We start from the raw sequence: 20,268 nt of genomic DNA, 5'->3' as shown, positions 1-20,268 counted from the left end.
CACAGCTCTCTTCTTGAGTACATATTTGACTATCACAGGGCCCCAGCCTTTGCATCATTCTTTTCTTTCCATGCTGCATATTGTACTTCCACTATCCCTTCTCCCCTCTGCCTCTCCATTGAATGGCTTTCTTGGTGCCAACCCTGCTTGGACCTGGTTTATGATTGGGCCTCGAGTTTCCACTTCCATTGTATTCCACAATTTTTCATCATATAAACACATGGTGAACATCATTGGGCTTGACCTGCCACCAATTTTCAAGTTTCCCCAGAAATGTGGATCATGCAGAGGTGGTCGCCCAATGTTTTGTGTGCTCCACCTTTGTGCATTTCCATCTGTGCACCTTTCCCTCTAATACAGTAGTACACCCAAAACTCAGCACAGTAGCCATCCCGTTGTGGGGAGTTCATAAAGTACCTGCGCAGTGGTAGCCCCCTGATCATGCAGGGATCGCTCTGATGGTGTCTGAGTTGAAAACTCCCCATGCATGCCAAGGAGTATGTGTTTGTCATGACTGAAGCACAGGGACTCCAAGCAATGGATAAGTGGCCAGGTAGCTGTTGCTGAGGCTGGGTGGTGCCTGTGGGGAGAGCCCCTGTTTGGAGTGGATGGCACCATGGCAGATGAGCCACAAATGAAGCAGATGAAGTTACCTCCCACTGGTGGCCATACACCCTCACCAGTCTCTATGAAAGGACAGTCCTCTTTCAGTGCAGAGAGATGAAACCCTAAAATGTTCCCTTCCCTGGCTACACCATAGGAAGAATATAGGGCTAAACGGCAGGCAGACCAATACTCCTTGCAATACTTGTTTTGTACAGGCCTTAAAGCCCGTGGTCTTTGTGGAGAACTTGGAAGACAAGTTTTGGGAAGTAGCAGCTACCTCTAAAATGAAAAGTCCCAGTCACAGGCACTGATCGCTTGTAACAAGCTGTGTGACATACTGGTGACTGTCATTGCCCATAAGAGTCTAAATCTAGTTCAGGGCATTATTTTCCACAGAGACATGCTCTTACAATCTGATGACGAGACGTGCACCAACTTGGAGCAATAAGGTGTACAATTTGGCCGTCATATACGTAGGGGGCCAAAGGACAATAGGGTTGCTGCTGGTGCTGTCATTTTGGCGTTTGAGGGTGATTCAGTGTCTGAAAAGGTGCAATGTAAAACTGTACATTGCCCCCCCCCCCCCCCCCCCCCCAAAGTGGTGCTGCAAGTGTTTGAAATTTGGGCACATGTTTTCACATTGCAACACTAGCCCCATCTGTAGAGACTGTAGATGAGTGCTGCATGCAGATGCTCCCTGTGTGTCACCCCCTATCTGTTTCAACTGTGGAAAACACCATTCTCCCATCTCACCACACTGCACTGTTTTCCAGAGAGGAAAGAAAATTTAAGCTTGCAAGACTCTGGACAAACTCAGTTACCAAGAGGCCAAGAAAAACTATGAGCAGTTGCATCCAGCATGTCAAATAATGTCATATGCTAGAGCTACGATGACATTGGCCACTTTGGTAAAGATACTCCTGCCCATTACCCCTCCTGCAGTGGTCCCTCAGGGCCACTTAATCGTACCTGCTGCAGTGATGCTTGGGAGCTCCCCTCTCCCAGCTAGATACAAATCACCTGCCCCCTGGCTAGGAAAGGGTCCCTCGAGACACTTTCTTTCAAGGTATCCACTGGTTCACAGCTGGACACCAGCCAGTGGCTGAAGGAGCCACAGGCTGCTGGTCGCAGGGCTTTGTGTTGTCCTCTTTACTTGAAACTGATTCAGAGAAGCCCTCACAACCATTAGAATCCTCTAAGGAGAGGAAAGGCAAGAAGTAGTCCTCCAAGGAGAAAGACATTCTGGTGGCCCCCATGCCACCAAATCCTGCCTGTTCCACTCCTATGGGCAAGGCAGAGATTCCAGCATCTGCACCGGTTCGCACCACACAATGTAACCTGGAACTTATGTGCATTGATGCCATAACCCTTCAGTCAGTGGTAGCAGTTGACCCAAAGGCATAACCTGCCCCCTTGGTCCCTTCATGGCCTTACTGTACTTCGACCACATTATTCTCCAGTGGAACTGTAGCGGTTTTTTCCACCACGTGGCTGAGCTATGACATCTTTGAAGTACATCACCTGCCTTTTGCATTCCCCTTCAGGAGACTTGGTTTCCAGCAATGCAGACCCCAGCCCTTCATGGATACCGGGGGTATTACAAGAATTGTGCTGCCTATGACAGGGTGTTGGGCAGTTTTTGCACATGTGTTCTGGACAGTCTATGTAGTGAACCTGTGCCTCTTAACACACCTTTGGAGGTTGTGGCTGTTCAGGTAAGGGCCTTTCAGGATATTACCATCTGCAATGTTAATCTCCTTCTGGGAGGTTAAGTGTCTCAGAAAATACTGATTTCGTTGGTTTCTCAGCTCCCCCACCTTTCCTAATTTTGGGTGATTCCAACACCCTTAACCCTTTGTTGGGTGGCGACATGGTCACTGGTCATATTAAAGACTTCAAAGATTTACTGGCACAACATGATCTTTGCCTCTTGAATACAGGTACCCCCAGACGCTTCAGTGTGGCACACAGAACCTTCTCAGACATAGACCTTTCCATTTGCAACCCTTGTCTTCTCCCATCCATCCACTGGAGGGTCCATAGTAACATACATTGGTAGTGACCTCTTTTCGATCTTCCTGCCCATCCCTCAGTGTCATTCCACTGGAATCCTGCCCAGACAGGCTCGGCAGTGGTGACTGGGATGCTTTCACTTCTGCTGTTGATCTTGGCTCTCTGCCACATGGAGATATTAATGAGGAGGTCCAAAATACAACTACAGCCACTCTTTCGGCAGCTGATTTAGCAATTCCCTGTTCCTTGCACCCAACCCAGCAGCAGACATCTGAAATTGCAGAGGCCATTTGAGATTGTAGGCGGGTTCTCCAATGCCATAAGCAGCATCCTCATTACCTTTAAGTGGCTCCGTGCCCGGAGCCACCACCTAACAAAAAGATAGAAGAGAGAATGCTGGGAATGACACATTCCAAGTATCGGACCACTTATCTCTCCTTCACGGGTTTGGGATAAGATCAGATGTCTCTATGGATACCAGACACCTGCAGGTTTATCTGATATTACCTTCAATGGCAGTGTCTGCACTGATCCAGACACAGTCACCAAACATTTTGTCTGCACTATGCTCAAGCGTCAGTGTCCTAAATCAGCAATTTGAGTGAAAGCAATTATCCTTTACTACACATCACCTGGAGCCATGTAATCCTCCATTCAGTCAGTGGGAATTCTCATCAGTGTCCTTGCCCACTACCCTGATACAGCCTCAGGGGCAGACACATCCACAAAAACCAAATGATCAAGCACCTATCAGTGGATTGTCAGTGTCATATCTTTGCCATCTTTAACTGCATCTGGAGTGAGGGTGAGTTCCCATCAGATTAGTGAGAAAGCATCATTGTCCCAGTATTGAAACTGGATAAGCACCCCTTGGAGATGGACATTTATCACCCAATTAGTCTCACCAACATTCTCTGTAAGTTGCATGAAAGCATGGTGAGCAGGCGGCTGTGTTGGCTCCTTGAGTCTCAGGGTCTTCTACCTCCTCCCCAGGGTGGTTTTCGCTGAGGTCATTCCATTACTGATAATTGGGTTTACCTGCAGTCTGCCATCTGAACAGCTTTTGCCCAGTGTCAACACCTTATAACGTTATTCTTTGACCTGCAAAAGGCATATGCCACCACATGGCAACGCATCATCCTTACTACCTTACACGATTAATGTCTCCAGGGTCTGTTCTCAATTTTCCTCCAGAACTTCCTGTCCCACCTTACATTCTGGGTTCGAGTTGGTGTTTCGCACAGTACCCTCGCTTATCCAAGACAATGATGTCCTGCAGGGCTCTGTACTGAGTGTCCCTCTCTTTCTCAGTATCAGCCTCTTTATATGATGGTGACTTTTACCTCTACTGTTCCTGCTCTAGTGTGGATGTCACTGAATGTCAACTGCAAGGTTGCATACGAAAGGCGCAGGCATGGGTCCTCACTCATGGCTTTCAATTTTCTGCCACCAAGACTTGGGTCATGCAGTTTTGTCAATGTTGTAAGGTTCACTCACAACCAGATCTTTACCTCAGCAACCAACTACTCAATGTTGTGGAGACTTATCACTTTTTAGGACTGCTCTTCGATTCTCAGTTGTCATGGATTCCCCATCTTCACTAGCTTAAGTGAAAGTGCTGGATGCACCTTAATACACTTCGCTGCCTGAGTAACACCAGCTGGGATGCAGATCGCAGTACCCTTCTACAGCTTTACAAAGCCCTGATACAATCCTGCCTCAATTATGGGAGTCTGGCCTACAGTTTGGCATCGCCCTCAGCATTGTGGATACTGGATCCGATACACCTCTGCCGGGTGTAAGTTGCAACAGGAGCCTTTTGAACTAGCCCTGTGGACAGCTTACTCGTGGAGGCTGGTGCCCCTCCATTGCATATCAGGCGCCAATAACAGTTTGTCAGTTATGCTATCACATTTGCAGCTCTCCTAAGGATCCGAACTACCATCTCCTCTTTCCAAACACAGTAACCCATCTACCGCAATGGCAGCCCCGATCAGAGATTATGATCGCAATCTGTATCCGTTGTTTCCTCTTCCAGCTCTCCTTTGGACCCATTCCTGTACACCTCTGTGGTACATCTCTTGATCACACTTTGTCTTGACCTATCACAAGGTCTGAGAGACTCTGTCCATCCAGAGGCCTTCCATCACCAGTTTTTCTCTATCCTTGGCACATCGCAGGGTTTAGAAGTCATCTTCACTGATGTCTTAATGTTTGCAGGTCGTGTAAACTTTGCTTGTAATCATGTGAGATGTATTGAACTTCTCTCCTTGCCAGATGGCTGTAATGTTTTCATTGCAGAGCTGGTAGCCATTACTTGTGCTCTTGAGCTATCTGTTCCTGCAGTGGTGAGTCCTTTCGCATCTGCAACAACACCGTGAGCAGTTCGCAAGCTCTTAACCCATGCTACCCTCGTCACTTCTTGTTCATTGCTATCCGGGATTCCCTGCATGCCCTTGAACAGAGTGGACTTGACACCACCAAACAAACTACAGGTAATAAAGGAGACTACATATCTGTGTGGGGGTCCTCCATGTAGGACTCTTGCAAGGACTCTACTGTCCGTTGCTGGAGCTGCATTGGCCACACTTGGCTGACTCATGCTTATCTCCTCCACAGCAAGAACCTGCCCCACTGTCTTTGTGGTGTCTGTTTGATGGTGGTCCACATTTTGCTGGACTGTCCCAACCTATCCACCCTCCGGTGGACTCTTAATCTCCCTGGCTCACTACCCTGGTGGTAGAAGATGATTCCCCAGCAGCTGACTTAATTTTATGGTTTATTCATGAAGTGGGCTTTTACCACTGTCTTTGTGTGAGGGCCGCTTGACATTATTGGCCCTTTGAGGGGCTGACAGAAACTATTGCCTGCTCTGCCCAGAGCGAGTGCAGCTGTCTGCAGCCCGTTCCTCATCCTGCCTGCCCTTTCACTCCCCCACCCCCCCATTCCCCCCTCCCCCCTCTCTCTCGAGCGGTCTGTTAGATTTTTTCATCTTTTGTCTCTCTGTGCTTCTCTTGCCCTGTCTGTGTTGCTAGTCTTTCCAAGGCAGTCTTGGAGCAGAGTGGCTCTGGTAAGTGACCCGCGGTGGGGGTGGGGGTGGGGGTGGGGGGTGTATGTCACCTCATTGTCTGTCTCCATATTGTCTTTTTGTCCCTTACCTCACCTTTGCTGCCATTGGTAGACCTTGGTGTTTTCTTCCCCTGGGTTTTGCGCAGTAGGCTATCTCTGATTTTCAGTCATACAGACCTGTCTGTTCGAGGGCAAAGGGACTGATGACCTATTTGTGTGGTCCCTTTAAGCATCCAACCAACCAATCAACCAACTCAGGAGCCAAGTAAAAGTGTGCAGTCAGGACGCGACTGTATGAGAGTGCAAAATGACTCGTTCAACATCATTAGGATTAATCATACAAATGATCTATGGTCTATAGAACACTAAACTAACTAACACACACAACTATACAATCACCCAAAAGCATGATACCATTATCATAGTGACACTGATTATTGACTGTCAGTCATTGAGAGCAGTTTCCTGGGCTGATGGATTCGGGGAGAGGGTAGGGAAGGATGCTTGAGTCAAGGAGGGGTAGTGGGGTAGGCAGCCAAAAAGTGGAAAGGCACAGGCTTCAACAGCTGCATAGCAAGACAAAAGGAGTTCTGAGGGAGGTAGTAGAGTGCAGAAGAGATACAGGCAGAGGTAGAGGGGGGGAGGGGTTTAAAAGAGTCAAAGCTGGAGATGGAGAAGGAGTAAGGGAGGGGAGAGAGAAGGGAGGTGGTCTGGAAGGGGGCAGAGAGAGACAGAGAGAGAGAGAGAGAGAGAGAGAGAGAGAGAGAGAGAGAGACCCACATGGGTGGGAGGGAGGAGGAGGAGGAAGAGTGGGGGGAAAAGAAGTGATATGAACAAAGACAGAAGAAAAAAGGGAAAAGGAAAGATGTGACAGTGGGAAACACATAGTGGAAGTTTAGGCCAGAAGGATTACAAAAATACAGGATATCCTGGAGAGAATTCTCAGTTGCATAGTTCAGAGAAAGTTGCTGGAAGAGTGTGTCCAAATGGAATGGGTAGTGAAGCAGCTGTTGTCATTTGTGTAGTTGTGTGCAGCTGTTTGGCAACCAGGTGGTCAAATTTGCAGTTAGCCACATTTTGGTGGTGGCCATTCGTAGACAGTTGCTTATTTGTCATGCCCACATGGAATGCTGTACAGTAACTGAAACATAGCAGATATGTAACATGGGTGCTTTCACAGGTTAGGAAATGCCTGTGACTGAACTGCAATAGGAGGTGATGGCTCAGTGTACAGGACAGGTCCTGCACCCGGGTTGTGCACAAGGGAATGACTCATGGGGTGCAGGATTGGCAGCAGGATTGGAATGGGGGTAGAAAGCGATATTCTATAGGTTGGATGAAGGGTGGAACTGTAATTTGGGTGACGTTGATAGGATATCCCTCATTTCAGGGTATGATGTTAGTTGAGGCCTGGTGAAGGATGTGGTAGAGCTTAGCTTTTCAAGGCCAGTGTGATACTGAGTGGTCAGAGAAATGCTGTTCAGTGACTGGTTAATGCACTTACTGGTGTCAGAGAAATAGCTGGCACAGGAGATCTGTTTGTGGATGAACTGCATAGGATATTGTAAAGGCTCTGTTAAGGTTATCGAAATATTTAGATGACTCGTGCTTACCACTGCAGATGCGGCACCCATGGGAGTCGAGGGTGTAAGGAAGAGCCTTTCTGGCATGGAATGGTTGTGGAGAGTCATAGTGGAGGTACTGCTGGTGGTTGGTGTGCTTGATATGAGTAGATGTATTTATGGAGCATTTGAGAGGTGGAGGTTGACATCTGGGAAGGTGACTTATTGAGCTGAAGTGATTTGGAAGGATGTGTTGAGGTTATGGAGGGAAGAGCAAAGATTGTCCCTGCCATGAGCCCAGATCATGGAAAAGTATCATCAGTGAATCTGAGCCTCACAGGAGGTTTTAGTTGTTAACTGGATAGGAAGGACTATTCCAGATGGGATTGTGCCATGTGAATACCAATGACAGTACCATAGATTTGTTTTTAGATTTAGCTCTCTAAAGTTAAATAATTTTTGGTCAGGGTGTATTTGGCCAAGAGGAATAGCAGATAGGTAGTGGGTTTTGTGTATGGGGTCACAGGGAAAGGTGATGTTCCATAGCAACAAGGCTGTGGACATGGGGGATCTTGGTGTACAAGGTGGTCACCTCAACAGTGATTAACAAGGAGTCTGGTAGTAATGGGGAACTATGTAAAGGCAATGAAAGAAGGCATTTGCTAACCTATGAAAGGCAGACCTATATGTGGAAACAGCAATATTATGTATCAGCTATGCTGCAGTTACTGTGCAGCATTCTAGTGGGCATGACAAGTAGCAAACTGTCTACTTGCATGTCTGGCCACCACCAAACTGTGGTCAACTGCAGGCTTTACCATACAGTTGTCAAACAGCTGGACACAATAACACTCCGTCACAAGTTCCTATGAACCACGCAGGTGCAAATCATCTCTCCTGTGTTCTTGCAATCCCCCTGGTTAAACATCTGCTTACCTGTTTCTCACTGCCTCACCCTACCTTTTCTCTTTCCCTTTTGTCTTCTGTCATTGTTGACACCATTCCTTCCCTGCCTAAATTGTATACTGCCTTCTCCCACCAGTCCCCTCTGCTCCCCCCCCCCCCCCCCCCCCCAGCAAAAAAAAAAAAAAAAAAAAATCCACCCCTCTTCTCGCTCCTCTCCCAGATTCTCTCTCCATCTCCACCTTCTTGCTTTTAACGCTTCGAGAGACAAATTTTGGGCTCAGAACATAAACCATTTATGCCATTATTTGAAATGTTACAGGCACATTTTATTTGATAAAATAAAGGGTAATAAACAGTAAGAAGTATTTAGTTTAGTTCTTTGATTGAATCATCTGAAAAAAAAAGACATTCAGAGACATAAAATACAACTAATTTGTTGTTACAGCAGTAGTATCTGTAACAGCCATATTAATGACAAAAATTGTAGCAGGCTGCAGCTTACGTGAATATGAATCTTCTGTAGACTGTCTCTACTCAGATACTCCAGAAGAGAACATACAAGTGTAGAGTAGACAGTCTCTTTAGTACACGTTTTACATTTTCTCCGTATTTTGTCAATAAATTGTAGTCTTTGGTTTGCTTTATGCACAACATTATCTATATGACTGTCCCTATTTAAGAATTTAGTTGAATTTACAGCCTTTAGATTAATGTGATTTATCATGTAACCGAAATTTAGCAGATTCCTTTTAGTACTCATTTGGATGAAACACACTTTTCATTATTTAGAGTCAGTTTCCACTTTTCACACTGTACAGATATCTTGCCCAAATTATTTTGCAATTTGTTTTCATCATCTGCTGACTTTATGAGATGGTAAATGACAACACCATATGCAAAAAATCTAAGAGTGCTATTCAGATGCCCTCCTAAATCATTTATGTTAATCAGGAACAACAGAGGGCCTGTAACACTGCTTTGGGGGAGCACCAGGTATTTCTTCTGTTTTATTCTATGACTTTGCGTCAGTTACTATGAAATGACCTTCCTGAAATGAAATCATGAATCCAGTCACACAACTGACACAATAGTCCATAGGCACGCAATTTGATTAGAAGTTGCTTGTGAAGTGTGGTGTCTAAAACCTTCTGGAAATCTATTAATATGGAATCAGTTTGATATCACCTGTCAATAGCACTCATTACTTCATGTAAATAGAGAGCTTGTTGTGTTTCACAGGAACAATATTTTCAGAATAAGTGTTAGCTGTTTGTCAATAAATCATTTTCTTCGAGATAACTCATATTGTTTGAACACAGTCTATGTTCCAAAATCGTACTGCAAATCGCCATTATCGATACGTGTCTATAATTCAGCAGATTACTCGTATTTGCTTTCAAGGAAGATTATGTAATGATCAATGAAAGCCATGTGTCTCCTCCTTGTAATTAAACCTACCCACAGCCCATTAATTTGAATGCCAAAGTCCTTTACTAGGCATGGACCTGTTCATAGTAGTATGCTCTTGCCCTCCTCAAATCTTTGAAGTGACTTACACAGCCAGTTATAGCAACCTGGCATTTTTCACATTAAAAATGTTGAATGAGCAATAAGTGATAGAAAAAATTGTTGGGCTGAACAGGGCTCAAACCTTGGACCTTTATATGTGTAGTCTGGCACTTCTCAGCTACATCTCCCCCTGTTATTACCTCGAAATTATTTTTCAGTTTCTTCCACTGATGTTCACATTTTCTCTTCTTTTTCATATAATTATAATTTTTATTGTCGACGGGGGTGTCTGCATATACTGTTTCCAGCCAGATTTTGGTGTTTATTATACAGCATGATTCTGTGATGTTACAAATTTCAGGGATGATAGACAAGAGTAAATGTAACAGTTTGAGGAAAGGGGCCCTGTTTCGGAAACAACAGTGTTGAAAGACCTAAGCAAAAATTGTCCTTGTCAACAATGTCCCAAAACATCGATAAAGATGAAATAGTCTGTCATAAATAAAGATCACTTATTATAAGCAGCTGTTTGGTGCATCTACTCTAAATAAAAATTGTTCTGAAACTTTTGGCAATGGACCTCATCTACTGCAAGCTCTCTGCTTTCCATATTTTGGGAGGAGGTCGTACTGACCAAAACATTCAGTAGTAAACTTGGGCTCTAAAACATACATTGAAGAGCTATGAGCACTTGTTCGGTAGAAGATATGTGTTTCACAGTTGCAAAGATGAACAATTGCTCATAGCTCTTCAATGTATGCACTTTAGGTTCCATGTTTACTGGGCATATTATTCTTGTTTTGGTCCATACTAACTCCTCCCAAGACATTGAAAACAAAAAGCTTGCAATAGAAGAGATCCTCTGCAGAGTTTTTAGAATGAGTTTTGCTTATAACTTTTGACTCTGTCATTTCTGGAGCAGGGTCCCATACCTCAAACTGATACATTTACCCTTCTCCATCATCCCTGAAAGTTTGTATCATAATCACGGACCAACCCCATGTATTATCAGAAAATATATCTACATTTAGCTTATAACAGGAAACAACAAACATACCTGTCATCTACAATTTCTTAAGAATATAAAATGTCCCTCATTTCTATTGAGAGAATTTTAACTTTGCTTCTGATTATATTTTCAGGTGGAGTAGAACAGGACGTTTTGGCATTAAATGAACTGTGTGTAAAATGTCAGTGGAAACCACCAGAATTTGAGAGCTGCCCCACCACTGGAAACGAGCACATTTTCAAAGTAAGTAGAATAGATAAGAGTGTATATGGAATCAACAATAATAATAATAATAATAATAATAATAATAATAATAATATGACATCACAGCCAATACAGATTAAGTGTGGAATATACCAAGGAGACTCATTAAGTCCTTTCTGGTTCTGTCTTGCTCTGAACCCACTATCCAACATGCTAAATAATACAAATTATGGATTCAATATTACTGGAACATACCCACACAAAATCACACATTTGCTATACATGGATGATCTAAAACTACTGGCAGCAACCAATCAACAACTCAACCAATTACTAAAGATAACAGAAGTATTCAGCAATGATATAAAAATGGCTTTTGGAACAGACAAATGTAAGAAAAATAGCATAGTCAAGGGAAAACACACTAAACAGGAAGATTACATACTGGATAACCACAGCGACTGCATAGAAGCGATGGAAAAAACAGATGCCTATAAATATCTAGGATACAGACAAAAAATAGGAATAGATAATACAAATATTAACGAAGAACTAAAAGAAAAATATAGACAAAGACTAACAAAAATACTGAAAACAGAATTGACAGCAAGAAACAAGACAAAAGCTATAAATACTTATGCTATACCAGTATTGACCTACTCATTTGGAGTAGTGAAATGGAGTGACACAGACCTAGAAGCACTCAATACACTTACATGATCACAATGCCACAAATATAGAATGCATCACATACATTCAGCAACAGAAAGATTCACATTAAGCAGAAAGGAAGGTGGAAGGGGATTTATAGATATAAAAAACCTACATTATGGACAGGTAGACAATTTAAGAAAATTCTTTCTAGAACTAGCAGAAACTAGCAAAATACACAAAGCAATCACTCATATAAATACATCGGCTACACCATTGCAATTTCATAACCACTTCTACAACCCTTTAGATCACATAACATCAACAGATACGAAGAAAGTAAATTGGAAAAAGAAAACACTACATGGCAAGCACCCGTATCATCTAACACAGCCACACATAGATCAAGAGGCATCCAACACATGGCTAAGAAAAGGCAATATATACAGTGAGACGGAAGGATTCATGATTGCAATACAGGATCAAACAATAAACACCAGATATTACAGCAAGCATATTATTAAAGATCCCAACACCACAACAGATAAATGCAGACTTTGCAAACAACAAATAGAAACAGTAGATCACATCACAAGTGGATGTACAATACTAGCAAATACAGAGTACCCCAGAAGACATGACAATGTAGCAAAAATAATACATCAACAACTTGCCATACAACATAAACTAATAAAACAACATGTTTCCACATACAAGTACACACCACAAAATGTACTGGAGAATGATGAATACAAATTATACTGGAACAGAACCATTATAACAGATAAAACAACACCCCATAACAAACCTGACATCATACTCACCAATAAAAAGAAGAAAGTAACACAACTGATCGAAATATCCATACCCAATACAACAAATATACAAAAGAAAACAGGAGAAAAAATTGAAAAATACATCCAACTGGCTGAGGAAGTCAAGGAAATGTGACATCAGGATAAAGTTGCCATTATACCAATTATACTATCAACTACAGGAGTCATACCACACAATATCCACCAGTACATCAACGCAATACAGCTACATCCAAACATATATATACAACTACAAAAAACTGTAATTATTGATACATGTTCAATGACCCGAAAGTTCCTAAATGCAATATAACATATACCGTACAGTTAAAAGGAAGTCACGCTTGATCAAGGTCCGCGTCACTGTCCATTTTTGACCAGACATGACGTCTGAGAATAGAAAGAAATAATAATAATAATACTGAATATTAATAACTACACTGATCAACAAAATTATTTTTTTTAATATTAAAAGAAGTGTAATGGGTGATTCTTACTGAGTCTTTTGTGTTGGTTTCAAATACTTTTACAGGCGTATTCCATCACCCATAGTTTGTGAGTAATCACATTAATAACATTTCTGGTAATTATACATTTGAGTAAATGTAAAACCTAAACTGGAAGATATTTTATGTATGTAAAATGAGTGTGAGGTAGATTTTTGGCTACTTGGCTAGAAAAACATCTCTTATGAGTGTTCACGATAGTTTCCCATTATATTTAAAGCCCATTTTCCATGGAAGCATTTTTCCATTTCAGTGATGTCCTGCTGGATACACTTGCCATGTTTGTTGCTAACAGCACCAAGGGAAGAAATTTCTGTGGGAGACCAATGTGTGTGTTTTCAATCACAGATTACATTCCATCTCCTTGTAGTTTTCAGTCAGCTTTCTGACAAGTTCTCTATAATGTTCAGACCCATAGTTTCCTAGAAAGGTTACAGTAATGTTTTTGAGAGAACTGTGCAGCTGATTCCTGCGTATTTAAGAGGCTTTCATAAGTTCCATAATTTGAAGGCTCACCAATATGCTCCCCTTTAGTTTTGCTTGCAGATCTTAGGGAACTTTCCACCACTATCCCTTGATTTCACAAAATTCTTAATCAAACCTAGTTTGATGTGCAGTGAAAGCAGTGAGATTTAGGTAGCACTTACAAGTGATGGATGAGCAACTTTGTATAATGATCACTTCTATCTCCGCTATCCCACATGCACAAGAAGCAGCAAAATTTTGCATAGCCAAGTTGTAATCCAAATATAATAGCTTCACTTTATAATCAGGCCTGCCAGCAGCAGTAGTCATATTGGATATTGAAAAGCAAGAGATGCATTTTCATGGAACTTTCCTTCAAACTAACTGTGTAAGGTATAAGAATGGATGGAAACTTATTTCCAATCTGATGCAAGACTGCTTTCAAGCCAGTTTTTGAGGTGTCATAGAACAAACACCAAGGGACTCCATCAAGGTTTAATAGTATTATAGAAAATTGCATCCTCCTCCTCAGAAAATAAATGCTCAAATTCCTTTTGACATTACTTACTCTGGAACCAGCCTTTGAATCTTTAAGTAAATAACTAACTAACTCCACTTTACTTTTTTAGGTAGCTTGAGATCATCAACTCCTTCCATAAAATCTGGATCTTTCTATGGCATCAACACTTCCAAAAATATTGTCACATTTTTGCTGTCTGATGGAGGTGGTGTGGGATGGCATTATCCATGAGACAATAGTCAAATTGCTGATTCTGAAGACAGAAGTTTTACAGCATGTTTGGACTTTGAACTAATTCCAGATAAATTTGTCAAGCAGAAATAGCAGTTTTACTGCACCACCCTTTTAGATACCACTAATGCCAACTTTGTAATATGTTTCAATCGTAGGAGATATACTATAATGACAGGCTCTAATAGCACTGCAATATGTAGGTGAAATCTGACTATCATGGTTCACTAGGTTTCAAAGATAAACTACCACCAAAACTAGTATCACTCACCAGAAAAATGTTAACGAGAGTCTATGGGGAGTAGGAATGATGTATTTACTTTACCAACAACAGCACACTGTATTGGCGAAAACATACAAGAGGCAAAGACATAATTTTATACTGTTTATGTCTCATTGTCAGTCAACAATAACCTCTATAAGTAGTGCCTTGCTACAACAATATCCTTGATGTTCCGGCATAATGACAAGTGCTGGCATGTTGGCCTGGAATATTACAGCAGAAAGGGCTGTGAGACAACGTCAGCCTATGATGCACTGACTGGGACGACACCACGAATGGAGTGGCAGCTACATGAATAGAATATAAGTGCCACGCCAGCTAGCTGCGGCCGGAGTGGAAGACTAGCCGTCATACAAACACTACAGCAGTGACTTATGAACTGTTTTGTTTGCTTGCATTGAAATTATATATACCGAAGGACATTGATTATTTGCCTGTCATTTGCTTGCAACACACCTTAGTGAATATGCGGACTTGAGTATTGTCAAATTAACTTACTGTGATAAACTCCATTAATACGTTTTGCTTGAATTGTTGTCTAGCAATCCTAGAAGACAGCTTCGTAGGCACCCTGTATTAAACATGTGGGCACAATACTACACTTGACTCTATTGAAATTTTATCATAATAAGCTATTTCATTAATCTCAGTCTTTCAGAAATTAAATGGACTAACTTTTTATTTATACGTAATCACTTTTCCATAACATGCAAACTTGCTTTCCCCATCTAAAGATTAATTATCTTTCTTTTCATTACAAGTCGTTCACTGAAAAATATTATTCCTTTTCTTTATTTTCTTCGAACTTTGCTTTTACCAATAATCCAGTCTTTTACTTCATTGACCTTTGGGTTTACTTTATTCCGAAAAGATATTTTCCAGATGTTAGTCTGCTTTCAAATAAGACTTTGATTATTTTTTCCTGTAATTATTTTGAAATGGTTTGGGGATAAGAGACAAGTCGGGTACTGACTTTTTCAGTTTAAAACTGTTTTCTTTATTTCCTGCAGTTAAATAAACTACCAGTACAAGTCAGCATTTTGTTTTTTGAGTGCTGGTTCACTGTTCAGAACCCCATTAAGTGAAAATGTAATAAAAAAAAAAACCTGAGTGTCAGTGCCACTTTACAGCTATATGAACAGAGAATCAGACAAAACTTAACCACTTCAGCTGTTGACTACCACAACCCACTAATATGTAAAATTCAATTGACAGCACTCGATGATCTCTTTTTGAGAGAGAATTAGCATGTTCTCTTTTAAATGATTCTTGATTTGTTGCTTTGGGACAAGGGGAAAAGCTATCACATTCTCAATAAACTTCTGATTGTTTCTCAGTAAATAACTATGGTGCAAGATGACCGTTTCCTTTAATATAGACTACACATTCAGTACATGCAATGAGATTTTCTGAATTTACTATATTGCGACGCTGACGCCGAAGTTGCACAATAAATCCTAACCCAAATGTTGCTAAGTCACTACTCCTTGGTACCTGTGTACACCTATACAACCATAATAACACAACGCAATGCTGCTATCTCTTAGTGTGTGCTTTAATCTCGACCCCAAAACAATTAAACGACTTTGCGTGAACATGTCTCTTCACATACACCATCCAACAGAAAATCTCACAAAAATATTGGAATATGATTCCCCTGCCATCACGTGGGTATTAAACAGCACAATGCACCAATAATCACAACTAGGAGAAACTAATCTCACACTTCAATGAATCGGAGCTTTTCTGCCAAAGATCGACCTAATAATCATTTCCTACATAAGCCGATAATCTTCTCAAAAACCCTTTCTAAACAAACACATTTGACTTCTATCCCCATTGCAGACAACTTCATGTGTCGTATGTATGAGCTGATCTCATTACACTCTTGAGGTAATCTCTCTTGAACTCATTACTCAAACGATACTCGGATACTACTCCTGAAATCCTCAAAGGACAAGCCAAGAAACATTCTCTTCTAACAAACACACCACGCTAATTCTTTCTTTAACAGTAAGTGTGTCTTCTATGCAGTCACTGGCAAACGTTTGTAGTGGCCAACTGCATCGTAGTTGTTGTCTTTGCTGCAAGCCATGATGCAGCAATTGGCTGGGCATTGCAAACTCACTGACTTTACAGGACACAGCTTTTCTCAACCCTCAAATGTCACATACCTAAAACAACATAATCACTTCATTCTTCTAGCACATAAAAATCGATAGTAAGAGTTGAGGCCATACTAACAAGTGATGTGCTTTTTTTGGGCTGAAGATCATTTGGCGCATTACACAGTCTATAATGTAAATGGATAGATAAAAAATCTATTCACCAACCGGCAGCAGGAGAACACACACACACACACACACACACACACACACACACACACACACAACGATTTAACTTTTACAATCTTTCGGAGCCAGTTGTTCCTTCTTCTGACATAAGAGTTGAAGGGGAAGGAAGTCTTTCGTTCTCATCCCATCTGGTGAGTCTCCCCTGTCCCAGAGTTTTGGTTTGCACACTGTCTGTTATTTTTGTCATTGAGGGGTTCCTCAGGATCCTGGTATCACAACAGTCAGCAGTTTATGTCACAAGAGTTTGAGGACTTTTGCATTTGCAGTGGTATCTGACTACCACTCTGGCTCACCCGTCTTCTATTAATAACTCAGAAGTGGAGCACTTTGCTCGTAGGATGCATCAGAACATGTCCTACCAACCGGTCCCTTCTTCTAGTCAAGTTGTACCACAAACTCCTCTTCTCCCCAATTCTATTCAATACCTCCTCATTAGTTATGTGATCTACCCATCTAATCTTCAGCATTCTTCTGTAGCACCACATTTCAAAAACTCCTATTCTCTTCTTCTCCAAACTATTTATCGTCCATGAAACTTCCTGGCAGATTAAAACTGTGTGCCGGACCGAGACTCGAACTCGGGACCTTTGCCTTTCGATGGGCAAGTGCTCTATCCACTGAGCTACCCAAGCACGACTCACGCTCCGTCCTCACAGCTTTAATTCCACCAGTACCTCGTCTCCTACCTTCCAAATTTCACAGAAGCTCTCCTGCGAACCTTGCAGAACTAGCACTCCTGGAAGAAAGGATATTGCAGAGACATGGCTTAGCCACAGCCTGGGGGATGTTTCTAGAATGAAATTTTCACTGTACAGCGGAGTGTGCGCTGATATGAAACTTCCTGTCAGATTAAAACTGTGTGCCGGACCGAGACTCGAACTTGGGACCTTTGCCTTTCACGGGCAAGTGCTCTACTGACTGAGCTACCCAAGCACGACTCACACCCCGTCCTCACAGCTTTAATTCCGCCAGTACCTCGTCTCCTACCTTCCAAACTAAACAGAAGCTCTCCATGTTTCACTTCCATACATGGCTACACTCCATACAAATACATTCAGGAAAAGGCTTCCTGACACTTAAATCTATACTAGATGTTAACAAATTTCTCTTCTTCAGAAATGCTTTTCTTGCCATCACCAGCCTGCATTTTATATCCTCTCTGTTTCGACCATCATCAGTTATTTTTCTGACTAAATAGCAAAACTCATCTACTGCTTTTAAGTGTCTCATTTTGTTAGCTAATTCCTTCAGAATCACCTGATTTAATTAGACTACATTCCATTATCCTTGTTTTACTTTTGTTGATGTTCATCTTACATCCTCCTTTTGAGACATTGTCCATTCCTTTCAAGTTCTTTTCTGTCTCTGACAGAGTTACAATGTCATTAGCAAACGTCAAGGTTTTTATTTCTTCTCCCCGAATTTCAATTCCTACACCAAATTTTCCTTTACTGCTTGCTCAATATACAGATTGAATAACATCGGGGAGAGGCTACAACACTGTCTCACTGCCTTCCCAACCATTGCTTCCCTTTCTTGTCCCTCACTCTTATAACTGCCATCTGGTGTCTATACAAATTGTAAATAGCCTTTCTCTCCCTGTATTTTACCCCTGCCACCTTCAGAATTTGAAAGAGAGTATTCCAGTCGACATAGTCAAGCTTTCTCTAAGTCTAAAAATGCTAAAAACGTAGGTTTGCCATTCCTTAATCTATCTTCTAAGATAAGTTGTAGGGTCAGTATCGCCTCACGTGTTCCAGTATTTCTACGGAATCCAAACTGATCTTCCCCGAGGTCGGCATCTACCAGTTTTTCCATTCGTCTGTAAAGAATTCGCGTTAGTATTTTGCAGATGTGACTTATTAAAGTGATAGTTCGGTAATGTTCACATCTGTCAACACCTGCTTTCTTTGGGATTGGAATTATTCTATTCTTCTTGAAGTCTGTGGGTATTTTGCCTGTCTCATACATCTTGCTCACCAGATGGTAGAGTTTTGTCAGGACTGGCTCTCCCAAGGCCGTCAGTAGTTCTAATGGAATGTTGTCTACTCCCGGGGCCTTGTTTCGACTCAGGTCTTTCAGTGCTCTGTCAAACTCTTCACGCAGTATCGTATCTCCCATTTCATCTTCATCTACATCCTCTTCCATTTCCATAATATTGTCCTCAAGTACATCGTCCTTGTATAGACCCTCTATATACTCATTCCAACTTTCTGCTTCCCCTTCTTTGCTTAGAACTGGGTTTCCATTTGAACTCTTGATATTCATACAAGTGGCTCTCTTTTCTCCAAAGGTGTCTTTAATTTTCCTGTAGGCAGCATCTATCTTACCTCTAGTGAGATAAGCCTCTACATCCTTACATTTGTCCTCTAGCCATCCCTGCTTAGCCATTTTGCACTTCCTGTTGATCTCATTTTTGAGACGTTTGTATTCCTTTTTGCCTGCTTCAGTTACTGCGTTTTTATATTTTCTCCTTTCATCAATTAAATTCAATATTTCTTCTGTTACCCAAGGATTTCTACTAGCCCTTGTCTTGTTACCTACTTGATCCTCTGCTGCCTTCACTGCTTCATCCCTTAGAGCTACCCATTCTTCTTCTACTGTATTTCTTTCCCCCATTCCTGTCAATTGCTCCCTTATGCTCTCCTTGAAACTCTGTATCACCTCTGGTTCTTTCAGTTTATCCAGGTCCCATCTCCTTAAATTCCCACCTTTTTGCAGTTTCTTCAGTTTTAATCTACAGTTCATAACCAATAGATTGTGGTCAGAGTCGACATCTGCCCCTGGAAATGTCTTACAATTTAAAACCTGTTTCCTAAATCTCTGTCTTACCATTATATAATCTATCTGAAACCTGTCAGTATCCCCAGGCTTCTTCCATGTATACAACCTTCTTTTATGATTCTTGAACCATGTATTAGTTATGATTAAGTTGTGCTCTGTGCAAAATTCTACCAGGCGGCTTCCTCTTTCATTTCTTAGCCCCAACCCATATTCACCTACTATGTTTCCTTCTCTCCCTTTTCCTACTACCGAATTCTAGTCACCCATGACTATTAAATTTTCGTCTCCCTTCACTATCTGAATAATTTCTTTTATTTCATCATACATTTCTTCAATTTCTTCATCATCTGCAGAGCTAGTTGGCATATAAACTTGTATTACTGTGGTAGGTGTGGGCTTCGTGTCTATCTTGGCCACAATAATGCATTCACTATGCTGATTGTAGTAGCTTACCCGCACTCCTATTTTTTTATTCATTATTTAACCTACTCCTGCATTACCCCTGTTTGATTTTGTATTTATAACCCTGTATTCGCCTGACCAAAAGTCTTGTTCCTCTCGCCACCGAACTTCACTTATTCCCACTATATCTAACTATAACCTATCCATTTCCCTTTTTAAATTTTCTAACCTACCTGCTCGATTAAGGGATCTGACATTCCACGCTCCGATCCATAGAACGTGTTTTCTTTCTCCTGATAATGACATCCTCTTTAGTAGTCCCCGCCCGGAGATCCGAATGGGGGACTATTTTACCTCTGAATATTTTACTCAAGAGGAT

At 41.6% G+C, this 20,268-nt stretch overlaps 1 protein-coding gene across 1 annotated transcript in view; it reads left to right on the top strand.

Moving 5' to 3' along the window:
* The window catches only part of LOC126188053 (serine/arginine repetitive matrix protein 2-like), a 354,700-nt gene that overhangs the window by 300,638 nt on the left and 33,794 nt on the right, over window positions 1-20,268 (top strand). Inside the window, exon 10 of the mRNA XM_049929488.1 lies at window positions 10,808-10,917. Within this exon, the coding sequence (XP_049785445.1) occupies window positions 10,808-10,917 (110 nt within the window). The remainder of the gene's footprint in view (window positions 1-10,807; window positions 10,918-20,268) is intronic.

Source organism: Schistocerca cancellata, chromosome 5 (genome assembly GCF_023864275.1).
Source record: "Schistocerca cancellata isolate TAMUIC-IGC-003103 chromosome 5, iqSchCanc2.1, whole genome shotgun sequence".
Classification (NCBI taxonomy): domain Eukaryota; kingdom Metazoa; phylum Arthropoda; class Insecta; order Orthoptera; family Acrididae; genus Schistocerca; species Schistocerca cancellata.
This window is presented reverse-complemented; position numbering and strand designations above follow the sequence as displayed.